Source organism: Nuphar pumila, chromosome 12 (genome assembly GCF_984573655.1).
Source record: "Nuphar pumila chromosome 12, dmNupPumi1.hap1.1, whole genome shotgun sequence".
NCBI lineage: Eukaryota > Viridiplantae > Streptophyta > Magnoliopsida > Nymphaeales > Nymphaeaceae > Nuphar > Nuphar pumila.
Genome location: NC_143260.1, coordinates 10,396,638 through 10,418,881, shown reverse-complemented (window position 1 = coordinate 10,418,881; position 22,244 = coordinate 10,396,638). Strand labels below are relative to the sequence as shown.

General features: G+C 40.0%; 1 protein-coding gene across 1 annotated transcript in view; it reads left to right on the top strand.

The window, feature by feature from the left end:
* The first annotated feature begins 7,505 nt into the window (after window positions 1-7,505).
* Window positions 7,506-22,244, top strand: part of LOC149819955 (vacuolar protein sorting-associated protein 52 A-like) — a 120,631-nt gene continuing 105,892 nt past the window's right edge. Inside the window, exons 1-3 of the mRNA XM_089983076.1 lie at window positions 7,506-7,630; window positions 8,460-8,500; window positions 11,789-11,938. Coding sequence (XP_089839202.1) covers window positions 11,795-11,938 — 144 coding nt within the window. The 5' untranslated portion in view covers window positions 7,506-7,630; window positions 8,460-8,500; window positions 11,789-11,794. The remainder of the gene's footprint in view (window positions 7,631-8,459; window positions 8,501-11,788; window positions 11,939-22,244) is intronic.

Sequence of the window (22,244 nt, the reverse complement as noted above, 5' to 3'; positions counted from 1 at the left end):
GGCTGATCTAACTCTCATTTACTTTTTTTTTATTGCCTAGCATTCACATTGTTCCACATCAAACTTGGAAGCTCTTGTGGCATGCCGCAGTGCAAAGTGCGAAAGAGGCACATGTGTGCCTAAGGGTGTGACCAAGGAGAGTGCATGTGCTAAGGTTCGGCACATGGGTGTGGCATCAACATAGAGGTAGCAACGAGCAAGGGAGTATGTGAGATTGCCCCTTTGGAGAAATGGATAGGCTGGTCATGGCGTGCGGATGCAGTTGGGCCTGCTTGCATGTGCACAGGCCATGCACGACCTGCTGTGTGCAACAATAGGGGTGCACGGGCTAGATGTGACTGTTGTGCATGTTGGGCGCACACGGCAACCACGTCTGTCGTGTGCTATCATCGTGCACGTGCGGGGCAATGTTGGGCATGTGAGGCATGCATGTGGGGCATGGCATGTTGCGTGCAGCGCATGGTGCCAAGTGGGCATCTGTGGCCACGTGCTGCCATGTGTTGTGGGTAGCACAAGCATGGCACGTGCAGTAGCGTGCGCGCATATGCGTGCATGAAACTTGATGGCAAAATTTTAGCTTGCATTTTGAGTTGTTTGTGGCAAAGATAAAAAATACATTGGTGAAGTCGGATTCGAAGAATTCGAAAGTTTAAAAATTTATGGTTCCCCTAGTGTTATTCAGGTTCCTCCTACCAGCGGGGGGGGGGGGGGGGGTCAACTCCCACAACACCTATATAGGAGACCTCCTATTGAGTTGGTTTGCCTGTCTTGGCACCGGTTTGACACGGGCCTCCCCTATGCCGCACATATGACACTAGGAGTGCATGGGGGTGTTCGTTGTAGTGCAATTCCTCCAGGGGACGTGTGCGAAGGTTGTGTGCACGTGGACGGTGCTCATGGTGCAACGATGTTGTCCCAACCATGTAAGATGCATGGGGTTATGTAAGTGTATACAACGTCGGTGAATGAGTTTGTGATGCAGCGAGAGAGACCGAGACTTCACAACAAGGTTGCAGATGTTGCTACTCGTAAAACAGTGAAGAAACCGATGCTGTCACGCTATGGGTAGACGTGATGACAAAGGAAGACCTCAACCTTATAGATGCAGCGAGATGGGAATCGTCACCTTCACACAAGGGACTGACGATGAACTCGGGGATGCAGTGAGGGAAAGTTGTCACGTTAATGGGTGCCACGTTAACGCTCTTTGCTGCGGCGGAGGAATCGGCAGTGGTCGACATTATGCCAATTCTCCAAGGCACAAACAGTTGTGCAACTTCAAGATACTCAATGGAAATATGATGCAGGGCAAAGGATGAATCAATCCGATCAAAAGTTTAATATGAACTTGGTAAGAGTTACAAGGCTTAACCAAAAGCAGAAACTAGCAAATAAAAGAATAATAATGAATGAACTAGCTGGAATGAAAAGCTTAGCAAAAGATAACAATAAAAAAAATAAGAAAGTCTGTTGCTGAATGAAAGCTAAAAAAGAATATAATAATCAAATCTCCAAACCCAAGTAAAGAAAAAGAAGGAATGACAGTAAAGGCTGCTGCAACAAAACAAAAAACATTAATGTAGCTATCCAAAAGTTGTTGTAGAAGGCTGAACGTGATAGGGAAAATCATAAAATAAATAAACAAAAGAAAAGTAAAGGCTGCTGCAGAACGTGACAGAAAAAAGAACGCAGTGAAAAAAGAAAACATGGTTGCTGAAAACTTTAAGGCTGACGCATGCAACCCTAGGAGAGGATATAGCTGTCGGTGGATCCGGGTCTCGGGTCCAGTCTGGGACCCGGATGGGCCCCAGATCGTTGTTCATGTTGTTGTTGGGTCTGTGATGTCTGGGACGTTCCGGACCTGCTCTGCATCAGTTTGGGTGATGTTTATCACTAAGACACCATCATCAATTGGCCTTTGGAACGACCTTTCTCTTTAGTTGACAAGGTTCGGTGAGGGCGGTGCCCATGGGGTCTCTATATGCTCCATGGCATGCAAGGCTAATTGGAATGGAACTCGGGAACGTTGTGTGTATCGACAACGCTTAAGTGATGTGTTGAGCTCCCTAAGACCCATGTTGGACATTGAAAGTCTGTAGTGCTGCTGAGGCACGATGCTCATTAGTATGGGATGGTGATACTCCTAAGTGACGATCGACTATGCGACAACAAGGTTCAAAGGATCCTCAAAGAGGAGTCTTGGCAAAAGAAAGTATTTGCTGTGTGTTTGACATGTGTTCGAGAAAACACATCTTGGTGCTAGGTTCTGTTGCCTAGCAGAATCACGGGAGTTCGAGGCATGCCAAGCGCAAAAAATTATATTGTTTGCCTAGCTCGGGCTATGCCCATGATAAATTGGTATCAGGCTAGACTTGCGAGTCTGCGTCAAGTTGGTCATTGAGTTTGGTTTGAGCAATAATGTAGTGCCTAAGTTGGTGGAAATGTTGGAGAGGCTTTGGCCAGGTTTCTCTTCAGTTTGACATAATCGGTATCTTCGAAGCACCAAAGCTGTAGTGCGAGCTCCAAGGCCAAGGAGTTGGCATGAAGGCAAGTTTGCTTGTGTTGTGTTGGGCTATGTAGATGGCCAACTACATAGTCAGCATGAGACAATGACATGTGTTGGTTCTTGTATGTGTAGAATGAAATGTTATTTCTCTAAATTCCTCAAAAGCTTTGCAAGGCGCAGTGACACATAATTTGTGTGTTAAAGCAGAAGAATCCAGAGTCTGTGCAACACTGAAGAGGATAATGTTCACTTTGTTTGAGTTCCTCACCAGAGACTACCAAGAAGTTGGTTTGTTCTGTGTAAATGAAAGGATGTCATTGAAGCGTGTTGGACCAAGCGAAGAAGCGAGTTGTTGGCAGAGTGGTTATGAGACATTTTGTCAACGGTAAGCAGAAGCATAAGGTTGTTGTTTGGTTTGCTAAGGGACATGGATAAGTTTGTGTGTCGAAGAAGCCGACACCACAATATCGTGCTACAAAGAGCACGTGTGCATTTAGTCATACCAATTTATGCCATTAGCTCACAGGTGGAGAGGGGTGTTTGCTTTGTGCACATTACAAAGATAGTGCACCTATTGGATTCAGATGGAAGGATGTTTGCACCTTTAAGTGATGCATTGAGCTCCCTAAGACCCGTGTTGGACGTTGGAAGTCTTCAGTGCCGCAGAGGCACGATGCTCGTTGGTATAGGACAACGATGCTCCTAAGTGATGATCGACTATGCGACAACAAAGTTTAAAAGATCCTTAGAGAGGAGTTTTGGCAAAAGAAAGTGTTCGATGTGTGTTTGACACGTGTTCGAGGAGACACATCTTGGTGCTAGGTTCGGTTGCCTAGCAAAATCATGGGAGTTCAAGGCATGCCAAGCAAACAAAATTATGTTGTTTGCCTAACTCAGGCTATACACGTGACACACATAGGCTCCTATCTGAAACATGACTATTGATGCATGCATACCATGGCTATATGATTATAATATTTCAGAGATGCAAAAAAATTAAATAAGATCACTTTTAGGTCGACTTTTATAGGCGATCCCCTCAGTAAGAAAATCATTTTCAATAGTTTTCTTCGAAATTAGTACCACGAGGGTTGCCCTCATAGCCAACAGTGTGGTTGTGAGCGTGTTGAAATAGAGACACCAAATCAAACCACACTGATGTGTCCGTAGCTTTCAAAGGTGGGCCATGTAAGTAGGGGTGGCAAAATCTGACCTGGCCCACCAACCCGCTTCTTAGCCGGGTTAGGGTTTGGCTTAAATGGGTTCGTGTCGTAAACAGGTCATGTTCATGTTAGGGGTATGCCAACCCGCCAACCCGTTTACACAAACCCGTCAACCTGCAACCCGTATATATATATATATATATATATATATATATATATATATATATAAACTTATCGTGTTACTCGGGTCAGTTATCGTGTCTATGTTATCGGGTTGCGGGTTACTCGGGTCGGTTATCATGTCTATGTTATCGGGTCGACCCGTTTAATAAACGGGTCACCGTGTCCTATAATCATGTCGTGTCGACCCAACCCGTTTATTAAATGGGTTAATCGTGTCGTGTCGGGTTACCCGTTTAATAAATGGGTCGTGTTCGTGTTTGCCACATCCGACCCGTTTAATAAACGGGTCGTGTTCATGTTGAGGTATTCTGACCCGCCGACCCGACCCGACCCTGTTGCCACCCCTACATGTAAGGCAGGTTGGTAGTAGGGCCCACCGAGGGATCCTCATCATAAAAAAAACTTTGGGATTTCCACCAACTATCTGCAATCGGTAAAGGAATTCAAGAAATGAAAGCAAAAGGACATGACAAGTGCCCAACCATTAAGCATGATCCTCACCACAAAGTACAATGCCAAAATTTAAATTGCAAAAGTAGTTCCCCATATAAGTTTCCAGATTGATTAAGGAAATCTCTCTCTCTCTAGCATTAGGTCAGGCGAGCCTCACTTGAGCCCTCTCTCTCCCAATTGATCTCTCTTTCCACTAAAGTGGGCTTTCCTCAGGCTGGCGAGGCCTCAACTTTTCATGAGCCTGGGCTCTTTCTGACAATTTTTTTTTGGAACGGGTCAGCACAAAGAAAAAAGAATAAATGCCCATATTATATATTCTTCTACTGTTCACATGCACAAAGAAAAACACTAAATTTTGTGTTGTGCAAGGTATTACCTTGTTCGCATCTCAAAAAAATTCACATTTTAGAGAAGATGCAAAAAACATATTCATCATTTCGATCTAATATGCTTGCATGTCATGCAAGTTTCTGACTAATTTTGATCTAAATTTTGAGGGATTAATCTGAAATTTTCTGAAATATGATTCTTTTCCAATAATGGTGTGCAATAGAACCACTATACAACAAATGGTTTTTTTTTTCTCAGTGAAATACTCCTATTGGTTTGTTATATTGTTTTTTAATATTAATTTTCAAATTATTTCTTTTTTAGTTGTTCTCATTTTATTAATTTTATAAGTGTGTCTTATTTTAGTCATACTCCTATCGAATTGTTATATTGGCTTTTATTTGACGTTAACATGTTCAACATAATTTCTTAATGGTGCTTGAAATATCATAGAGGTACTTGTTGACAATGATGGAAGTGGTGAAGAACAAGTTTTGGTGGTGGTGGTTGAAGAAGGCTTAAGCTAATGTGGCGCGTAAGTTGAACACATGTTAGTGTTCTACAAATCTTAATGTGGCGCGTAAGTTGAACATGTTTTATAATATTAATATAGACAATGATGACAATGTGGAGAATTGCGAGAATATAGATTTGTGTTTGGATATAAATGGTAATGAGGAATTTGTCATAAAATTAGCTAAAGCAGATGATGTTGGTTTTACGTCTACTAATACAAATGAATGTGTGTCGTTGGTGAATATACCTTCGTTGGTGAATATACCTATTAATGACATGAAATTTGAGAGTGATGTGAATACATGAGTTCTACCGTATATATGTTATGATTGATGGCATTGATGCTAAAATAAATATTTAAAGTTATTTGAAAACAATTTGCATGCGCAAAGAAAGGCTACAAGAAACTAACATGAGAGTTAAAGAAGAAAAATAATATTAAAAGATGTATTTGTAAAACAATAATGACAAAGTGGGTTGTTTGCAACACAATCATGCATTACATTATCCATCTAAAATAAATGTACACAAGTTGACAAAAATAATCATACCCCTCATACAAAGGTTATAAATACATGAAACAAATATAGTATAAAACCTTATCAAGTGATGCATCTCTTAGCCACTTAAGCAAAATAAATAAAAAATGTTTCTTTTAACAAGGAACAACTTAGGGTACATGTTTGAAAGGATAATTAAAAATATCATGACAAAGATTGTCAATTTGTAAGCAATATTTTATGAGAAAGAATGTAAATGTTGGAGATAAATTTGTTATCTTTCAAAGAAACAAAAATTATGCCAAAATCAGTTGTATTTTAAGAGTTGTTATAAAAAAAAGAAGAATTGTTCAAAACCTATAAATTTTGACCAATCTTGCATAAAAAATTGTGTTTTATCCCAAACCAACTTACCTTCATCATGGATTTTTTAGTCTAGGTCTTCCAAAACCTTAGGATAAGCCTAACAATCCTTCCAAGACCTATTTTCTTCTTTCCTAAGGAAACCTTTAAGGATAAGCCATTTGCCTGCCATCTCATTTTTTTTAGCCAATAAAAAACAATATTAACACTGAATTTGGATATCTTGACAAAAAAAATCCTATTTGTCCAATGATCATTTAGAAATCTATAAATAAGGTACTCCCCTCTCATTATAACAATCTAGAATTGGAGGAAGGAGACTCTGTTGTCAACCCTACTTTGGGGAACCATTTAGCCTATCCAACTAGTTATAGGTTAACCTTTTTAGCTTATTGTGTCCAATCCATCATATCCACAACTCACATAGATTCAGCCCTATGAAAGCTTTGTTAAAATCTTACAAGGCTCGCCAAATCATTTACGAGGGCTACTAAGCTCGTGGTAAGCATCATTTTCCATTATTTTTATCTATTTTATTTAATTTGTCTAAAATTAGATTTGTTTAACATGTCATATTTTGTTTGTGTTTTCTTATGTTTCCTGAGCTTTGGTGGGTCCTAATATCACCAAGTCTGGCTTTTCATTTTAAGCGTCCTAAAAGAGATATAGAGCACCGAATATGCAAAGAAGCAAGCAACATCAGTTGTGTGCGCCTGCACTAACTTGAAATTGCTAAAAGCAGTTCAATGGTTTTATAGAGCCTTGAATATTTTGAAGCCTTCTTATTTTCTAATTGTTGTGACTTAGCTAGCCTGGCTCAGGTGAGGCTTGGGTCATGGTCGTCTCATGCTATATATATATATATATATATATATATATATATATATATATATATATATATATATATATATAGAGAGAGAGAGAGAGAGAGAGAGAGAGAGAGAGAGAGAGAGAGAGAGAGAGAGAGAGAGAGAGAGATGGTGCTAACTGGTGTGGATTGAATGAAGATCCAAACCTGTATGTTATGTAAAATATAAGATATAGGTTTAATTTTGGGTCACAACCCAATTCAAACCCATATTTTAGGTTGGACTATATTCTAACTCCAACTCATATCTAAGGAGGACGTGCCTCTGGGCTTCCGGTTGTGAAGGTGTTGAGGTGAAGGCACCGGATCAAACCCCACTAGTGAGTTTGCATATAACTTTTCAGAGGTGGGCCATGTAAGAAGGGTGGTCGTGGGCCCCACGGTCGTTCATCGTCATAAAAAAGAGGGGTTGGGGGGAGCGGGGGCGGTTAATTTCTGGTAGGAGCAGCTAGGGCACGTCACCTAGTGCTGGGACGTTGCAAGTTCGAAATCCCAGCTTTCTCTGTCGAAAAAAAGGGCAACGAAACACACCCATCGCATAAACCCACTTGGACTTGGTCGTGTATTTTTAGGGTCCCACCGATCGACGAAATCTTCCCAGTATCCCCGATCCTGGGCTCTTCTTGGGCGAATCAAAGGTTTTCTATTCCTCTTCTTCATCTGATCGGAGTGGGAGGTGGGAGGAAGCAACGGGCAGAAGGCCAAGACGGCGAGGGAGAAACACTCAGGGAAGCAGAAACCGTGAAAGGTCTCGTCCTCTCCCTCATTTGTTTTTCCCCGATCGCAAGGGAGATCTCTGTCTTGACTATTCGTTCGACTTCACAATCGGCCGTGATTCAGGATTTGTGATGATATAATGCATCTAAGATCTGGGGTTTTCTACTTTTTTATTGTTAATGTCTCATTCTAGATAGAATCTATGTCCCGAGTGTCCTCTCCATCGAAATTCATTTTCTGCATATCGGTTTGATCAGAAAAACCAAGTCGTGGTCGTTGCCTAGTTATTTTACCCACTCTTTCGGGTTAGAATATTGTCTTTTTTTTTTTTTTTTATTTCTTCCACATTCTGTTGCTAATTTTGTGGGAGTATGAAGATTTAGGTGGCAATTGTTGAACATTGGGGGAAAATCTCCCATTTATTGTGTATGGAGTGTGAAATTCTTATTTAAAGGAAAACGTAGGAAAATGCGAACAGTTATAAGTTCAGTTTAAAGTGCGTTGCCATTAGATAATTCAGCGAGAGGAAAGCCTATGTTATTGTAATTCTAGTATTTCATTCATGTGCTATGTTACTTCGACTGTCCAAGATTGAAACACTCTTGACACTTCGAGGACATAGACCTCACTTTTCATTCTCTCCTTCCTTGATCGGTGACATGTATTTCATATCTTAAATCGTGAAATTAAAAGTTGCAAATTTGCTTGACCCCTTTTTTATAATGAAGCTAGGTTACTGCATTTATAAGCATCATATTGGACTTGGGTTTATGGAAATGATATGAGCTTGGCTTTCCATGCACCCCCGTGTGCATTATTTATGAGCATTGATGATGCCACTTTTGTTCGAACATATGCAGGTAGCCAACTTGAAGCGAACAAAAAGGCAACAACAGTCCAGGTAACCACCACCGCCACCACCACCACCACCACCACCACCACCACCACCAACAACAACAACAACAACAACAACAACAACAACAACAACAACGCCTTCATCCCAAACAATTGGGGTCGGCGATATGAACCAAAAAGAAAATCATTTTGGGTCCTCCACATGAATCTTTCTCCTCCAATCATTTCTATCCAATGTCATGTCCTCGGTGAGGTTCAAAGCATTCATATCCTTTCTTATCATCTCCATCCAAGTCTTCTTAGGCCTACACCGACCTCTTTTAGCTAATATATTTTCCATTTCTCCATCCTTCTAACCGGAGCATCATTAGGCTTTCGCCCAATATGCCCAAACCATCGTAAACGATTCTCACTCATCTTATTTTCAATGGATGCAACACCTACCTTCTTACATATTTCCTCATTTCGAATCTTATCTTTTAGTGTCTTTCCACACATCCATCGAAGCATACACATCTCAATTACACTCATTTTTTGAATATGATGTCTCTTGGCAGCCCAACATTCCGTACCATATAGTAAAGCGGGTCTAATTGTCGTCTTATAAAACTTCCTCTTCAACCGCAATGCCATTCTACGATCGCACAACACTCCAGTTGCACATTTCCATTTCATCCACCCAACCTTAATCCTATGATTTACATCTCCATCAATTTCTCCATTCTTTTGAATGATAGATCTAAAATATTTGAAATAGTCATCCACCGCCACCGCTATTTCTTGCTCACCAAGCTTCACTACACTCTCATCACTACTTCGTTGCTTACTAAACCGACATTCCATATATTCTGTCTTACTCTTACTCAACGTAAAACCTCTTGCTTCCAAAGTCTGTCTCCATAATTCTAACATAGCATTAACCCCAGCTCTAGACTCATCAATCAAAACAATATCATCAGCAAACAACATATACCATGGCACATTTTCTTGAATTGATCTCGTAAGTTCATCTATCACTATAGCAAAAAGGAAAGGGCTTAATGCAGATCCTTGATGTAACCCAACCGTTATAGGAAAATTGTTTGTCACCCCTCCACAAGTGCGGACATTGGTTACTACTCCTTCATACATATCTTTAATTATACTAATGTACTTGAGAGAGATACCTTTCTTCATCGTGGTCCACCACAGAACATCTCTAGGTACTCTATCGTATGCCTTCTCCAAATCAATAAAAACCATATGCAAATCTTTGTTCCCCTCTCTATATCTCTCAATAAGTTGTCTAAGAAGATGTATAGCTTCCATAGTTGATCTTCCAGACATAAAACCAAATTGATTCTCCGATATCATGACAACCTTCCTCAACCTATACTCAATCACCCTCTCCCAAAGTTTCATAGTATGACTCATGAGTTTTCTACCACGATAGTTTGTGCAATCTTGTATGCCACCCTTATTCTTATATAGAGGCACCAAAGTACTCTTCCTCCACTCATTAGGCATCTTATTTGTCCGCCAAATCTTGTTAAAAAAATTTGCCAACCATACTAAACCATTCTCACCCAAGCATTTCCAAGCCTCGATAGGTATACCATCCGGGCCAACTGACTTTCTGGATTGCATTTTCTTCAAAGCCTCTGCAATTTCTTTCTTTTGAATCTTGCGCATGAAGTCACAATTCATCTCATGAAAAGGAATGGAGAAGTCTCTAAGATCCTGGGCATGCCTTCCATTAAATAGCTTATCGAAATAATCTTTCCATCTCTCCTTAATCTCCTCATCTTTAACTAAAACCCTTTGCGTTTCATCTTTGATACCAGATCCCTCGATTTCATATCTCTCATCTTTGCAAGCCTATAAATATCCTTTTCGCCCTCCTTGGTATCCAACTTGTCATAGACCTCCTTATATACCTTATCCCTTGCGTTTCGAACTACTTTTTTACCTTCCTTCTTTGCTACCATATACTTCTCCAAATTCTCATTATCACGACTCTTACTTAGATTTCTATAACATTCTCTTGTTATTTGTCTGCATTCCTCTTTGTGTTCTGTGGGAGTCTAGAATTGCAATGGTGTTCGTGTGAAATCAGAGGATTCTATTATTCCTGCACACATGGATCCAAAATTTAAAGTGTTATTATCCATTTGACGTCATTGTACATTGGTTAGTAAGAAGATGAAGGTTCTTTCTTAGCTAGTGCAAAACCTTTTATTATTCGTTCTATCTTTGTCGGCTTGTCGCTGAAGTCCAACTTTCTAGATGATGCCGCTGAAGGATGAGTTTTACTGTTGACATTGTCCAGAAGTGGGATGCATGACCAGTAAAGTGCTGGGTTGGAGTTGGGATCATTGCTGTTTTTAGAACATCTGAAAACATGATTTTAGAAATAAATCCCTTTTTCATTATTTTCAAACAGACTGATTTGAAGAAACTTGACTTTTGTTCAATTTTGGAAGTTTTGTTGCCTTGATTTGTTTGTGGTAGGGTCATTTTATTGTACTATCATGGTAGAACAATTGCTGGACTCATCCAAGTTGCTGTTTCAAAGGAAACTTGGTTTCAAGGGGATTTTGAAGTTTAGGATATCCTATTGACGTATTTGTTTGGTTTGGCAGTCCAGTTGAGTTCTTTGGCTCAATATGGATAAAAATGACTCCATTCAGTTGTCCCGTCAAGCATGGTGGCACCAACTATACATTTCGGGTGCAGTTGTTTTATTATTATTTTTTGAAAGGAAAGCAAAATTTATTCAAAGAAGGAGATGCAGTACATCCAAAGCAAGGGCATCGTTGGTTAACCAGCAGTCAGCTTCTCATGGACGAAAGGACAATCAAAAGAGTCAAAGATGTCTCAAATAGTCAAAATTCATCCGTTGTCCACTTCTCAGAGATGCACAGGAGAAAAACATGTAGGATAACCTTGTTTAAGGCCACTGTTCCCAAAAAATAGCCTTTAAAAATTCTATTATTCCTTTCCCTCTATATGGTCAACCAGGTTACAATGAGCCAACAGTTCCGAATGTACTTGAGTGTTTATTCTTCCTTTGAATGACTCAATGAGAAGATCACATTCCATGAAACCCTTATTAACATCAATTTTCAGGTTTAGCCAGTTATGAAGACTGACTTTGAATGTAAGGGACCTTCAACTATACCTATAATTAGATATGTATTTTTCAAATGATATTTCATATACAAGTTGAATTCGATAATAGCTCATTTAAGTTAATTGAATGACTTGTACACCTCCAAGCTATAAGTCTGACACGGCTTTTCCTTGTTGATTGAACTTTATTTGTCACTTGTATAATGTCTATTGCAAATTGTAGAGAGTGATGAAATCTGGGATGGATGATGGTGATGAAGACGCCATTCTCTATGGAACTCCTATTGAGAAGGAGGAAGAATTATCAGGTCAAAAGAGAAAGAAAAGTGCAGAAATGGGAACTATGCAGAATCTTCCAACTTGGAATCAGGAGGTATGTGTGTTTTAGCTTGTTTAGCATTTGGTGCTTAGTTTCTCTCTCTCTCTCTCTATTTGTGCTTTCATTCTCTCTCTCTCTCTCTCTCTATATATATATATAAGTGTATGTATATGTACACATGTACATATGGATATATATGCACACATGTATACACATATATATGTATACATGTATCATAGTCACCAAATAACAAAAAAAAGTGAAAAATAGTAATTAGCAAAAATAATTTATTCCAATGACTATACTTACAAATTTAAACAGAAATTCAAAATTTCAATTTTTTAGTTTCTTATGTTTGCAAAATGGCATACATTTCCTCACAAGATCAAATATTTTTTATGTTACTCTTGAGAAAAACTCTTGTAGTTTTATCATGTGGCCGACATTGTGATTATGATATTTTGTGGGGCTGCATGTGTGTGGTTTGTAATATTGATACAATTTAAGCTGGTGTTGAGCAATTAGCTTAAATGAATTTAAAATGGCTATTGTGTAAAAAAGGCTTTTATCTTTAAGCTTAAGTGAGATTTAGCTCTTATTGCTAGAGCTAGGCTTATGGGTAAGTGATGCAGAGCAGGATGAACCTAGATCCATACAGCAGGACCGAGGCTTTGGACCGGATTTGCACCAAGGGGTTGATGATTGGATCCAGGTGGTGGATCCGATCCAGACCACTATAACAAGGCACGGGGAAGAGGTCCTATCGTACCTAATCCAGGCGAGAACAGAGGGCCCAGGCCGGAGCGCTCCAGATCTAACAGCAGACAGAGTCGTCTTGGGTCTGAACCCGAGACCCGGATCCAACCAAACCCTTTAAATAACCCAACTTAGGGTTGCGTGCGGGGGAGGGGGGGGGGATGGGAAAACTCATAATCTCTGTCATTTGTTTTTTTTAGCCGCACGCCTGTTCCTTCCTACTGTTGCTATTTTTTTATGTTTGTTATTTTCTGTTGGTTAACTTCGCCTGTGTAGTTATACACTGCCCGGGTGTGGTGTCAAATAGGCAAGGGTTCCCTCGCTTTGTTGGACGGGTGGGGGTAAAGAAGTTAGTCCAAGACCATAAAATTAGGTTAGCCACTTGGAACATAGGGTCTTTAACTGGTAAGTTGGTAGAGTTAGTAGATGTTATGTGTAGGAGAAAGATTGATATTTTATGTCTTCAAGAGACCAAATGGGTAGGTGAGAAAGCTAAAGTGATAGAACCTTGGGGATATAAGATTTGGTATACAGGAATAAATAGGAATAGGAATGGAGTAGGGATTGTTATGAGTCGTCAGTTTATAGATAATGTAGTTGAGGTCCGTAGGAAGGGTGATAGAATTTTACTTATTAAATTAGTATTAGGTACGAATATTATTAATATTATTAGTGTTTATGCACCTCAAGTAGGTTTAGATGATTCCATTAAGCATCAATTTTGGGAAGATTTAGATGGAGTAGTACAAGAGACATCTTATGGAGAAAAGCTTTTCATCGGCGGTGACCTTAATGGACATGTAGGCATTAGTAGGGATGGATTTGAGAATATCCATGGAGGCTATGGTACAGGAGAAAGAAATGAAAGTGGAGAAAGGATTTTAGATTTTTGTTTGTCCTATGATATGATCTTAGCAAACACTTGGTTTAGGAAGAGGGAGTCTCACCTAGTAACATTTAAAAGTGGGGTTAATACGAGTCAGATAGATTTTTTCCTACTTAGAAAGAGAGATAGGGGTTGTTGCATCGATTGTAAGGTTATACCAGGAGAAAGTGTAGCTACACAACATAGAGTCTTAATTTTAGATCTTAGAATTAGACAATGCCGCAAAAGGGATAGACATAGGATAGATCCTAGAATTAAGTGGTGGGCACTGAAAGGAGCTAAACAAGGAATGTTTGTAGAGCAGGTAGTTAAGGAAGTTGATTGGTGTCTCGAGGAGGATTCAGAATCAATGTGGAATAAGATAGCGGGTGGTATGAGAAAAGTAGCTAAGGAGGTATTGGGTGAGTCTAAAGGCGGTGCACCACTAGGTAAGGATACATCATGGTGGAACGAGGATGTCAAATTAGCTATTAAGGTTAAAAGAGAGTGTTATAGAAATCTAAGTAAGAGTCGTGATAATGAGAATTTGGAGAAGTATATGATAGCAAAGAAGGAAGCTAAAAAAGTTGTTCGAAACGCGAGGGCTAAGGTATATAAGGAGGTTTATGACAAGTTGGATACCAAAGAAGGCGAGAAGGATATTTATAGGCTTGCAAAGATGAGAGATAGGAAATCGAAGGATTTGGGTATGGTTAGATGTATCAAAGATGAAACGCAAAGGGTTTTAGTCAAAGATGAGGAGATTAAGGAGAGATGGAAAGATTATTTTGATAAGCTATTTAATGATAGTCATGCTCAAGATCTTGGAGACTTCTCCATTCCTTTTCATGAGATAAATCGTGACTTCATGCGCAAGATTCAAAAGAAAGAAATTGCAGAGGCTTTGAAGAAAATGAAATCAAGAAGGGCAGTTGGCCCAGATGGTATACCTATCGAGGCTTGAAAATGCTTGGGAGAGAAAGGTTTAGAATGGTTGACAAATCTTTTTAACTTGATTTGGCGAACAAATAAGATGCCTAATGAGTGGAGGAAGAGTACTTTGGTGCCTTTATATAAGAATAAGGGTGATATACAAGATTGCACAAACTATCGTGGTATAAAACTCATGAGTCATACTATGAAACTTTGGGAGAGGGTGATTGAGTCTAGGTTGAGGAAGGTTGTCATGATATCGGAGAATCAATTTGGTTTTATGCCTGGAAGATCAACTATGGAAGCTATACATCTTCTTAGACAACTTATTGAAAGATATAGAGAAAGGAACAAAGATTTGCATATGGTTTTTATTGATTTAGAGAAGGCATACGATAGAGTACCTAGGGACGTTCTCTGGTGGACAATGATGAAGAAAGGTGTTTCTCTCAAGTACATTAGTATAATTAAAGATATGTATGAAGGAGTAGTAACCAATGTCCGCACTTGTGGAGGGGTGACAACCAATTTTCCGATAACGGTTGGGTTACATCAAGGATCTGCTTTAAGCCCTTTCCTATTTGCGATAGTGATGGATGAGCTTACGAGATCAATTCAAGAAAATGTACCGTGGTGTATGTTGTTTGCTGATGATATTGTTTTGATTGATGAGTCTAGAGCTGGGGTTAATGCTAAGTTAGAATTATGGAGACAGACATTGGAAGCTAGAGGTTTTAAGTTGAGTAAGAGTAAGACTGAATATATGGAATGTCGGTTTAGTAAGCAACGAAGTAGTGATGGGAGTGTAGTGAAGCTTGGTGAGCAAGATATACCGGTGAATGATTATTTCAAATATTTGGGATCCATCATTCAAAAGTATGGAGAAATTGATGGAGATGTAAATCATAGGATAAAGGTTGGGTGGATGAAATGGAAAAGTGCTACTGGAGTGCTGTGCGATCGTAGAATGCCATTGCGGTTGAAGGGAAAGTTTTATAGGACGACTATTAGACCCGCTTTACTTTATGGTACGGAATGTTGGGCTGCCAAGAGACATCATATTCAAAAAATGAGTGTAGCTGAGATGCAGATGCTTAGATGGATGTGTGGAAATACAATAAAAGATAAGATTCAGAACGAAGAGATATGTAAGAAGGTAGGTGTTGCACCCATTGAAAATAAGATGCGAGAGAATCGTTTACGGTGGTTTGGACATATTCGGCGAAGGCCTAATGATGCTCCAGTTAGAAGGTTGGAGAAATGGGAAAATATATTAGTTAAAAGAGGTCGGGGTAGGCCTAGGAAGACTTGGATGGAGATGATAGGAAAGGATATGAATGCTTTGAACCTCACCGAGGACATGGCGTTTGATAGAAATGATTGGAGGAAAAGGATTCATGTGGAAGACCCAAAATGAATTTCTTTTTTGGTTCATATCGCTGACCCCAATTGTTTTGGGATGAAGGCGTAGTTGTTGTTGTTGTTGTTGTTTGTTATTTTCTGTTGGTTCACTTCAGCTGTAGGTTTCTTTTCACGTTGTTTGCATTTATTTCTTTACATTCAGCCAATAGTTGTAGGCACCAGTAGGGGTGGCAAAATCTGACACGACCCGCCAACTCGACCTGCCAACCCACTTCTTAGCCGGGTTCGGGTTTGGCTTAAACGGGTTCGTGTCGTAAACGGGTCGACCCGCCTAACCCATTTATTAAACGGGTCGGGTTCGTGTTAGGGGTATGCCAACCCGCCAACCCGGCTGACCCGTTTAATAAACAGGTTAGGCGGGCTGGTCAACCTGTTTACCCGAACTCGACCCGCCCCCAACCCGTTTACTCGAACCCGACCCGCCAACCCGTTTACCCGAACCCGACCTGCCGACCCGTTTGCCCGACCCAACCCGAACCGTTTTTAAACGGGTTAACCGTGTCGTGTCGGGTTGATAAAACTCCTGCAATTATCGAGAAGGGGGAAGGAGAGCAGAAATCGAGAGAGGAAAAGGAGAGAGAGAGAGCTCTGGTTCTTGTTTGGAATTGGCAGCCACGATTATGCTTATTGGCTGCACTAAAACATCATTAAGATAAATAGGTTTTACAATTCTTTTACATAGACAAAACTGCCCTGTGTTAGTAATGTATATTACATTATAATATAACATACCCGTGAACCATATGGATCCTCTACTGGATCCATATCCGATCTATATTCTAATACCCTCCCTCAAGTTGTGCATGGGAGTGAACCATGTGCAACTTGTTCTTTAGATACCATAAACTGTTACTTGTGAGACCTTTTGTGAACATATCAATGACTTGGTCTTTTGAAGGCACATAAATCAGTTCAATCTCTTTGTCTGCTACCTTTTGTCTGATGAAATGTTGGTCAATCTCAATATGCTTGGTCCGACTGTGATGGACAGGATTGAACGCAATTTGTATAGCACTTCTAATATCACACATGAGAGTCGAACTTGAGATATTCTCTCCCATCTCTGTAAGTAGATGTCTAATCTAGGTCACTTTTGCTGTGGTGGCTGTCATAGATTTATATTCCGCCTCTGTGTTGGATCTTGCCACAACTTTCTGTTTTCTGTTACTCCATGAGATAAGATTGCTTCCAATGAAAACACAGTATCCTGAAACAGTCCTTTCATCTGGGTCTCCTGCCCAGTCTGTATCTGTATAAGACAATATGTCATGTTTCGGTGTTACCCATGAAGATTGTACATATGTGAGTCCATCACCCACCGTGCCTTTTAGATAGCGAAGAATACGTTTGACGACATCCATGTGACCAGTCTTTGGTTCATGCATGAACTGAGATACTTGATTTACAGAATATACAATGTCTGGTCTAGTAAAGGTAAGGTACTGTAGCATGCCCACTAAACTGCGATACTTGCTTGCATCAGGATATAACTCACCATCACAAATTCTGAGTTTTTGATTGACAACATTGGGTGTAGGCACAGATTTGCAATCTATTATTCCTGCTTTGGCCAGAAGATCGAGAGTGTATTTGTGTTGAGTTAATGACATTTTTTCATCCTGTCTGTCTACCTCTACACCAAGAAAATATCTCAGTTCTTCAAGATCTTTCATCTTGAATCACATACTTAGTAAAGCTTTATTTCGTTGAATATGGTCTAGAGCATTACCAATGATCACTATATCATCAACATATATAAGTAAGAAAACCATAGTGGTTCCATCCCTGTATATGAATAGAGAATGATCTAGTTGGGAATGAATGAAACTGTGGTTCTGAATCTATAAGGAAAAGCTTTCAAACCATGACCTGGAGGCTTGCTTTAAACCATACAATGCTCTGGTTAATTTGCATACATATTCTTTTGGGTCTCCCTCTGCATAACCTTGAGGCTGCTCCATGTAGACCTCTTCTTTTAAATCCCCATGAAGGAATGCATTTTTAACATCAAGCTGACTAAGGGTCCACCCATGTTCAATAGGCTGGCCAAGGATAATACGAATAGTTCTCATTTTCACCACTAGACTGAAAGTCTCATCATAATCTTGACCGTATTCTTGAGTGAATCCTTTGGCAACAAGACATGCCTTGAATCGTTCAATGCTACCATCCGGTTTATACTTAATCTTATACACCCATTTTGAGCCAACATTTTTATCTGGGGGACGGCCAACTATCTCCCATGTTTGACACTCATGAAGTGCCTCGATCTCCTCATTCATCGCTTCAATCCATTTGTTAGACAAAACCCAAGTGGTTCCTCGTGTTTTTCAATCTTGGATAGAAAGATCTGGAAATCTATAAAGAAGTTATCATAACTCACCCATTTTTCAATAGGGTGCCTTATCCTGCCTGATCTTCTTGGTGCCTCTCTGTTGCTGGACAATGCCACATGTTCTCCAACAGGTGCATCTGATTGTTCTCTGGGTCTCCTGGTATAGACATTTCCTTTGTATCTCAGATATTCTGTTTCCGATACCTTATCTGAAGCCGGCTCATCCTGTATGCTTTCAGGAGCCAAAGTGGTATGATCAGCAACATGTGAAATAAGTTCAGCGCTGAGCCATGGATCATACCAATTATCAGTTGCATCACCATGTTCATGATTGTGATTTGCTTTATTTTTCAGAAAACTATTTTCATAAAAAACGTTTCTGAAAATTTTGATCTTCTTATTGGCAGGATTAGAGCACCTGTAACCCTTGTGTTCATATGCATAACCTACAAATTGGCATATAGAGGCTTTGTCCTGAACTTTAGTTCTCATGGATTTGTCAATGTGTACATAACATGTGCATCCAAAAACTCGTAACTCATCATAATCAGGATGTACACCAAAGAGAACATAATAGGGAGACTGATTTTCAAGGATAGGCATAGGAAAACGATTTATCACATGAGTGACAGTGTGAAAAGCTTCTGTCTAAAGATTAATGGGCAAGTTACAACCATGCATCATACTCATTGCACTTTCCACAATATGTTTGCGTTTTCGTTCAGCAATTTCATTTTGTTGTTGAGTGTACGGGCAAAAAACTTTACGATGTATCCCATTATCTTGGAGAAAATCTAAAAATTCTTTGGAGGAATACTCACCACCTCCATCACATTGGAGAATTTGAATATTTTGAGAGAATTGAGTTTTAACATAGGCATTAAAGGGACGAAAGATAAGAAAAAATCTGATTTGTGTTTCATAAAGAATATCCAGGTAAACTGAGAGAATTTGTCAATAAAGGATACATAATATTTACTTCCAGAAGAGGAAGGATTGGGGGCTGGGCCCCAAACATCAAAACATATTATCTCAAAGGGCATGAAGGCTCTTTTATTTATTTGATGAAAAGAAAGTATATGACTTTTGCAGACCTAACAACTGGGACACATTTTATCCTTCAATGAAGGTGAAACAGACTCTGAAAGAAAACCATTAGACACTAACTTTTCAATAAAGACTTAACTACAATGACCAAGACGAGAATGCCAGAGATCTGACTTATTACATTTGGATATACTTAGGACGCTTTTAGAGACATGATCAGACTTGGGCTTTAGGACACTGGAGGTTGGATCTTCATTGAAGACATACATGTTTCCACGTCGCTCTCCTTTAGCGAACATCTCATTCGTTTGAAGATCCTTGACAAAGACAGAAGTATGAGTAAATTCCACAGATAAATTGTTTGAGTCAACAAGCTTAGAAATAGAGACAATATTTTTCTTTATATTTGGTGCATGAACAACATCAGATAAAGGAATAGATGACTCAGACAAAGGAATGAGGACGTTGCCTATGTTTGAAATAGGGTGGTGAGTCCCATCTCCAGTTACGATATTAGATTTACCAAAATACAGAGTCAAAGTAGAGAACTTACCTGCATTGCCAGTGACATGAGCTGCTGCCCCAGTCAATCATTCTGCTTCAGATTCAAGTTGGCCATCGCAGATAAGAGAAGATCCTTAGCATCATCACTGACCCGAAATGTACCTGCAGTTCCTGATGTAGCAATATTTCTATTGTTTTGCGTTCTATTCCGATTTTGTGGGTTGAACCAACAGTTGGCTTTGATGCGATCTCGTTTGTTACATTGGTAGCATGTGAGAACATTCTTTGAAAAACTGACAGTGGAATTTGGTATTGGTAGTAACCCACGTCCACCCTGGATTAGAGTTCCCCTGCCTCTACCACATCCTTCTCGTGCACGATCAACTATCATCCCTGTGGCAAGAACCTCATGTGTAGATGATTGTCCTGCTGAAGCATCATACATGCTTTTCAGAGTCATCTCTTACTGAAAGAGTTTGGCACGTAATTCCTCAAAACTGAGCAACGTAGGCAAGCATAATAAAGAGGTAACAAGAACATGATATTTTGATCCCAGTGCACTCAGTGTCTGCTGCACCTTTTCTTTATCTGACACTGGATACCCTACTATGGCTAATTGATCTGTGATGCTTTTGACTTGATTTAAGATTCAATAATGCTCATTACCCCCTTTTTTAACATCTGAAATTCACGTTTAGGAAACAACACTTTAGCCTCTGATATCTGAGAGTAGGTCTGAGCTAAAGCCTCCCACAAAACTTTAGATGTGCAATCATCAGGAATGAAAATCAATACTTGTGACAACGTGGAAGTGATGTACGCGACGAGGGCCTGATCGCGCTTCATCCAAGTGACAAATGCAGGGTTACGAATAATATTTGACAATCTTCCATCCTCTTTGGCTTCGATTATGATAAATTCTGGAGGCATTGGAGTGGAGCCATCCAAGTGACCTGAAAGATCTTGACTTCGAATAAAAGGGGCAATTCGCCTTTTCCAAGTCAGATAGTTGTTTGTAGTTAGCTTTTCCGAAACTAGCTGCCCCAGGAAATTGTAAGAAAGACCCGAATTGGCTGAAGTATCCATTTGTAGACTTGTTGACAGAAATCCTTTTTTGTTTTTTGATGAACAAACAGACGCTAGTGACTGAAACTGGATTGTTTTATCATAAACTGACACAATTGACAGGAATAGACACAGAGAAAATATTCTTGTGAGTGTAAAAAAAAACTTGACAGAAAATGAAAGGGAGACAAAAACCAAGGAACATGACTTTTCTAATATTAGAATATTAGATATTAGATATTAGATATTAGAAGGTGATGGACTTAGACTTTTCACGGCAAAACAGGAAACTCAACAGACTTTTCACGGCAAAAACAGGAAACTCAACCTGTTTAGTGGGGAACTCGTAACTTTATGAACATCCTTTGGGCTCGACTGAAGAAAACGAGGAGGACTCGGCTGAAGGACTGGACTGGAGCGGGCGTGACCAAATGGCAGATCGTGGCCAATGGAGCAGGCGTGACCAAATGGAGCAGGCAGATCGTGGCCAATGGAGCAGGCAGATCGTGGCAAATGGAGCAGGCGTGACCAAAAGGCAAATTTTCAGTATCTGTCGCAGGAGATGGCAGATCGTGATGGACAAACTGGATTTGTGATTCGAGAGGCGCAGGGTCGACTTCCTTTCACGTTCCCAGACTGGATTTGTGATTAGAGAGGTGTAGGGTTGACTTCCTTTCACGTTCCAGATGAAGACACTTCTACGCCCAGAGTTGTCGTGTCTCTGATACCATGATAAAACTCTTGCAGTTATCGAGAAGGGGGAAGGAGAGCAGAAATCGAGAGAGAGAGAGAGAGAGAGAGAGAGAGAGAGAGAGAGAGAGAGAGAGAGAGAACTCTAGTTCTTGTTTGGAATCGACAACCACCACAATTATGCTTATTGGCTGCACTAAAACATCATTAAGATAAATAGGTTTTACAATTCTTTTACATGGACAAAACTGCCCAATGTTAGTAATGTATATTACATTACAATATAACATACCCGTGAACCATATGGATCCTCTACTGGATCCATATCCGATTCATATTCTAATACAGGTTACCTGTTTAATAAACGGGTTGGGTTCGTGTTGAGGTATGCTGAGCCGCCAACCCGACCCGATTGCCACCCTTAGGCACCAGACTGATCCACGACAACGTCAAGCCTGTGCGTGGGTGACTCGTTTCTGTTGCTGCACTGAGGAACAACAACGTGGGTACCCCTTATCGTGAGAATATCACATCCTCCCAAATTGCATCAAAGTGGTATCAGAGCCCGACGTCTCCTCCTTCGTCAGCAATATGGTTCAAGAGGCGAGGAGCGATCTGGCGAATGGAAACACGTAGGAGGATGCCGACAGCAAGGGTCCAATGTTGCGTATGATGGAGATGATGACCAAAATGGAGGAAATCATGTCACGAATGAACAAAGAGATAGTCAGGATATCGAAGAG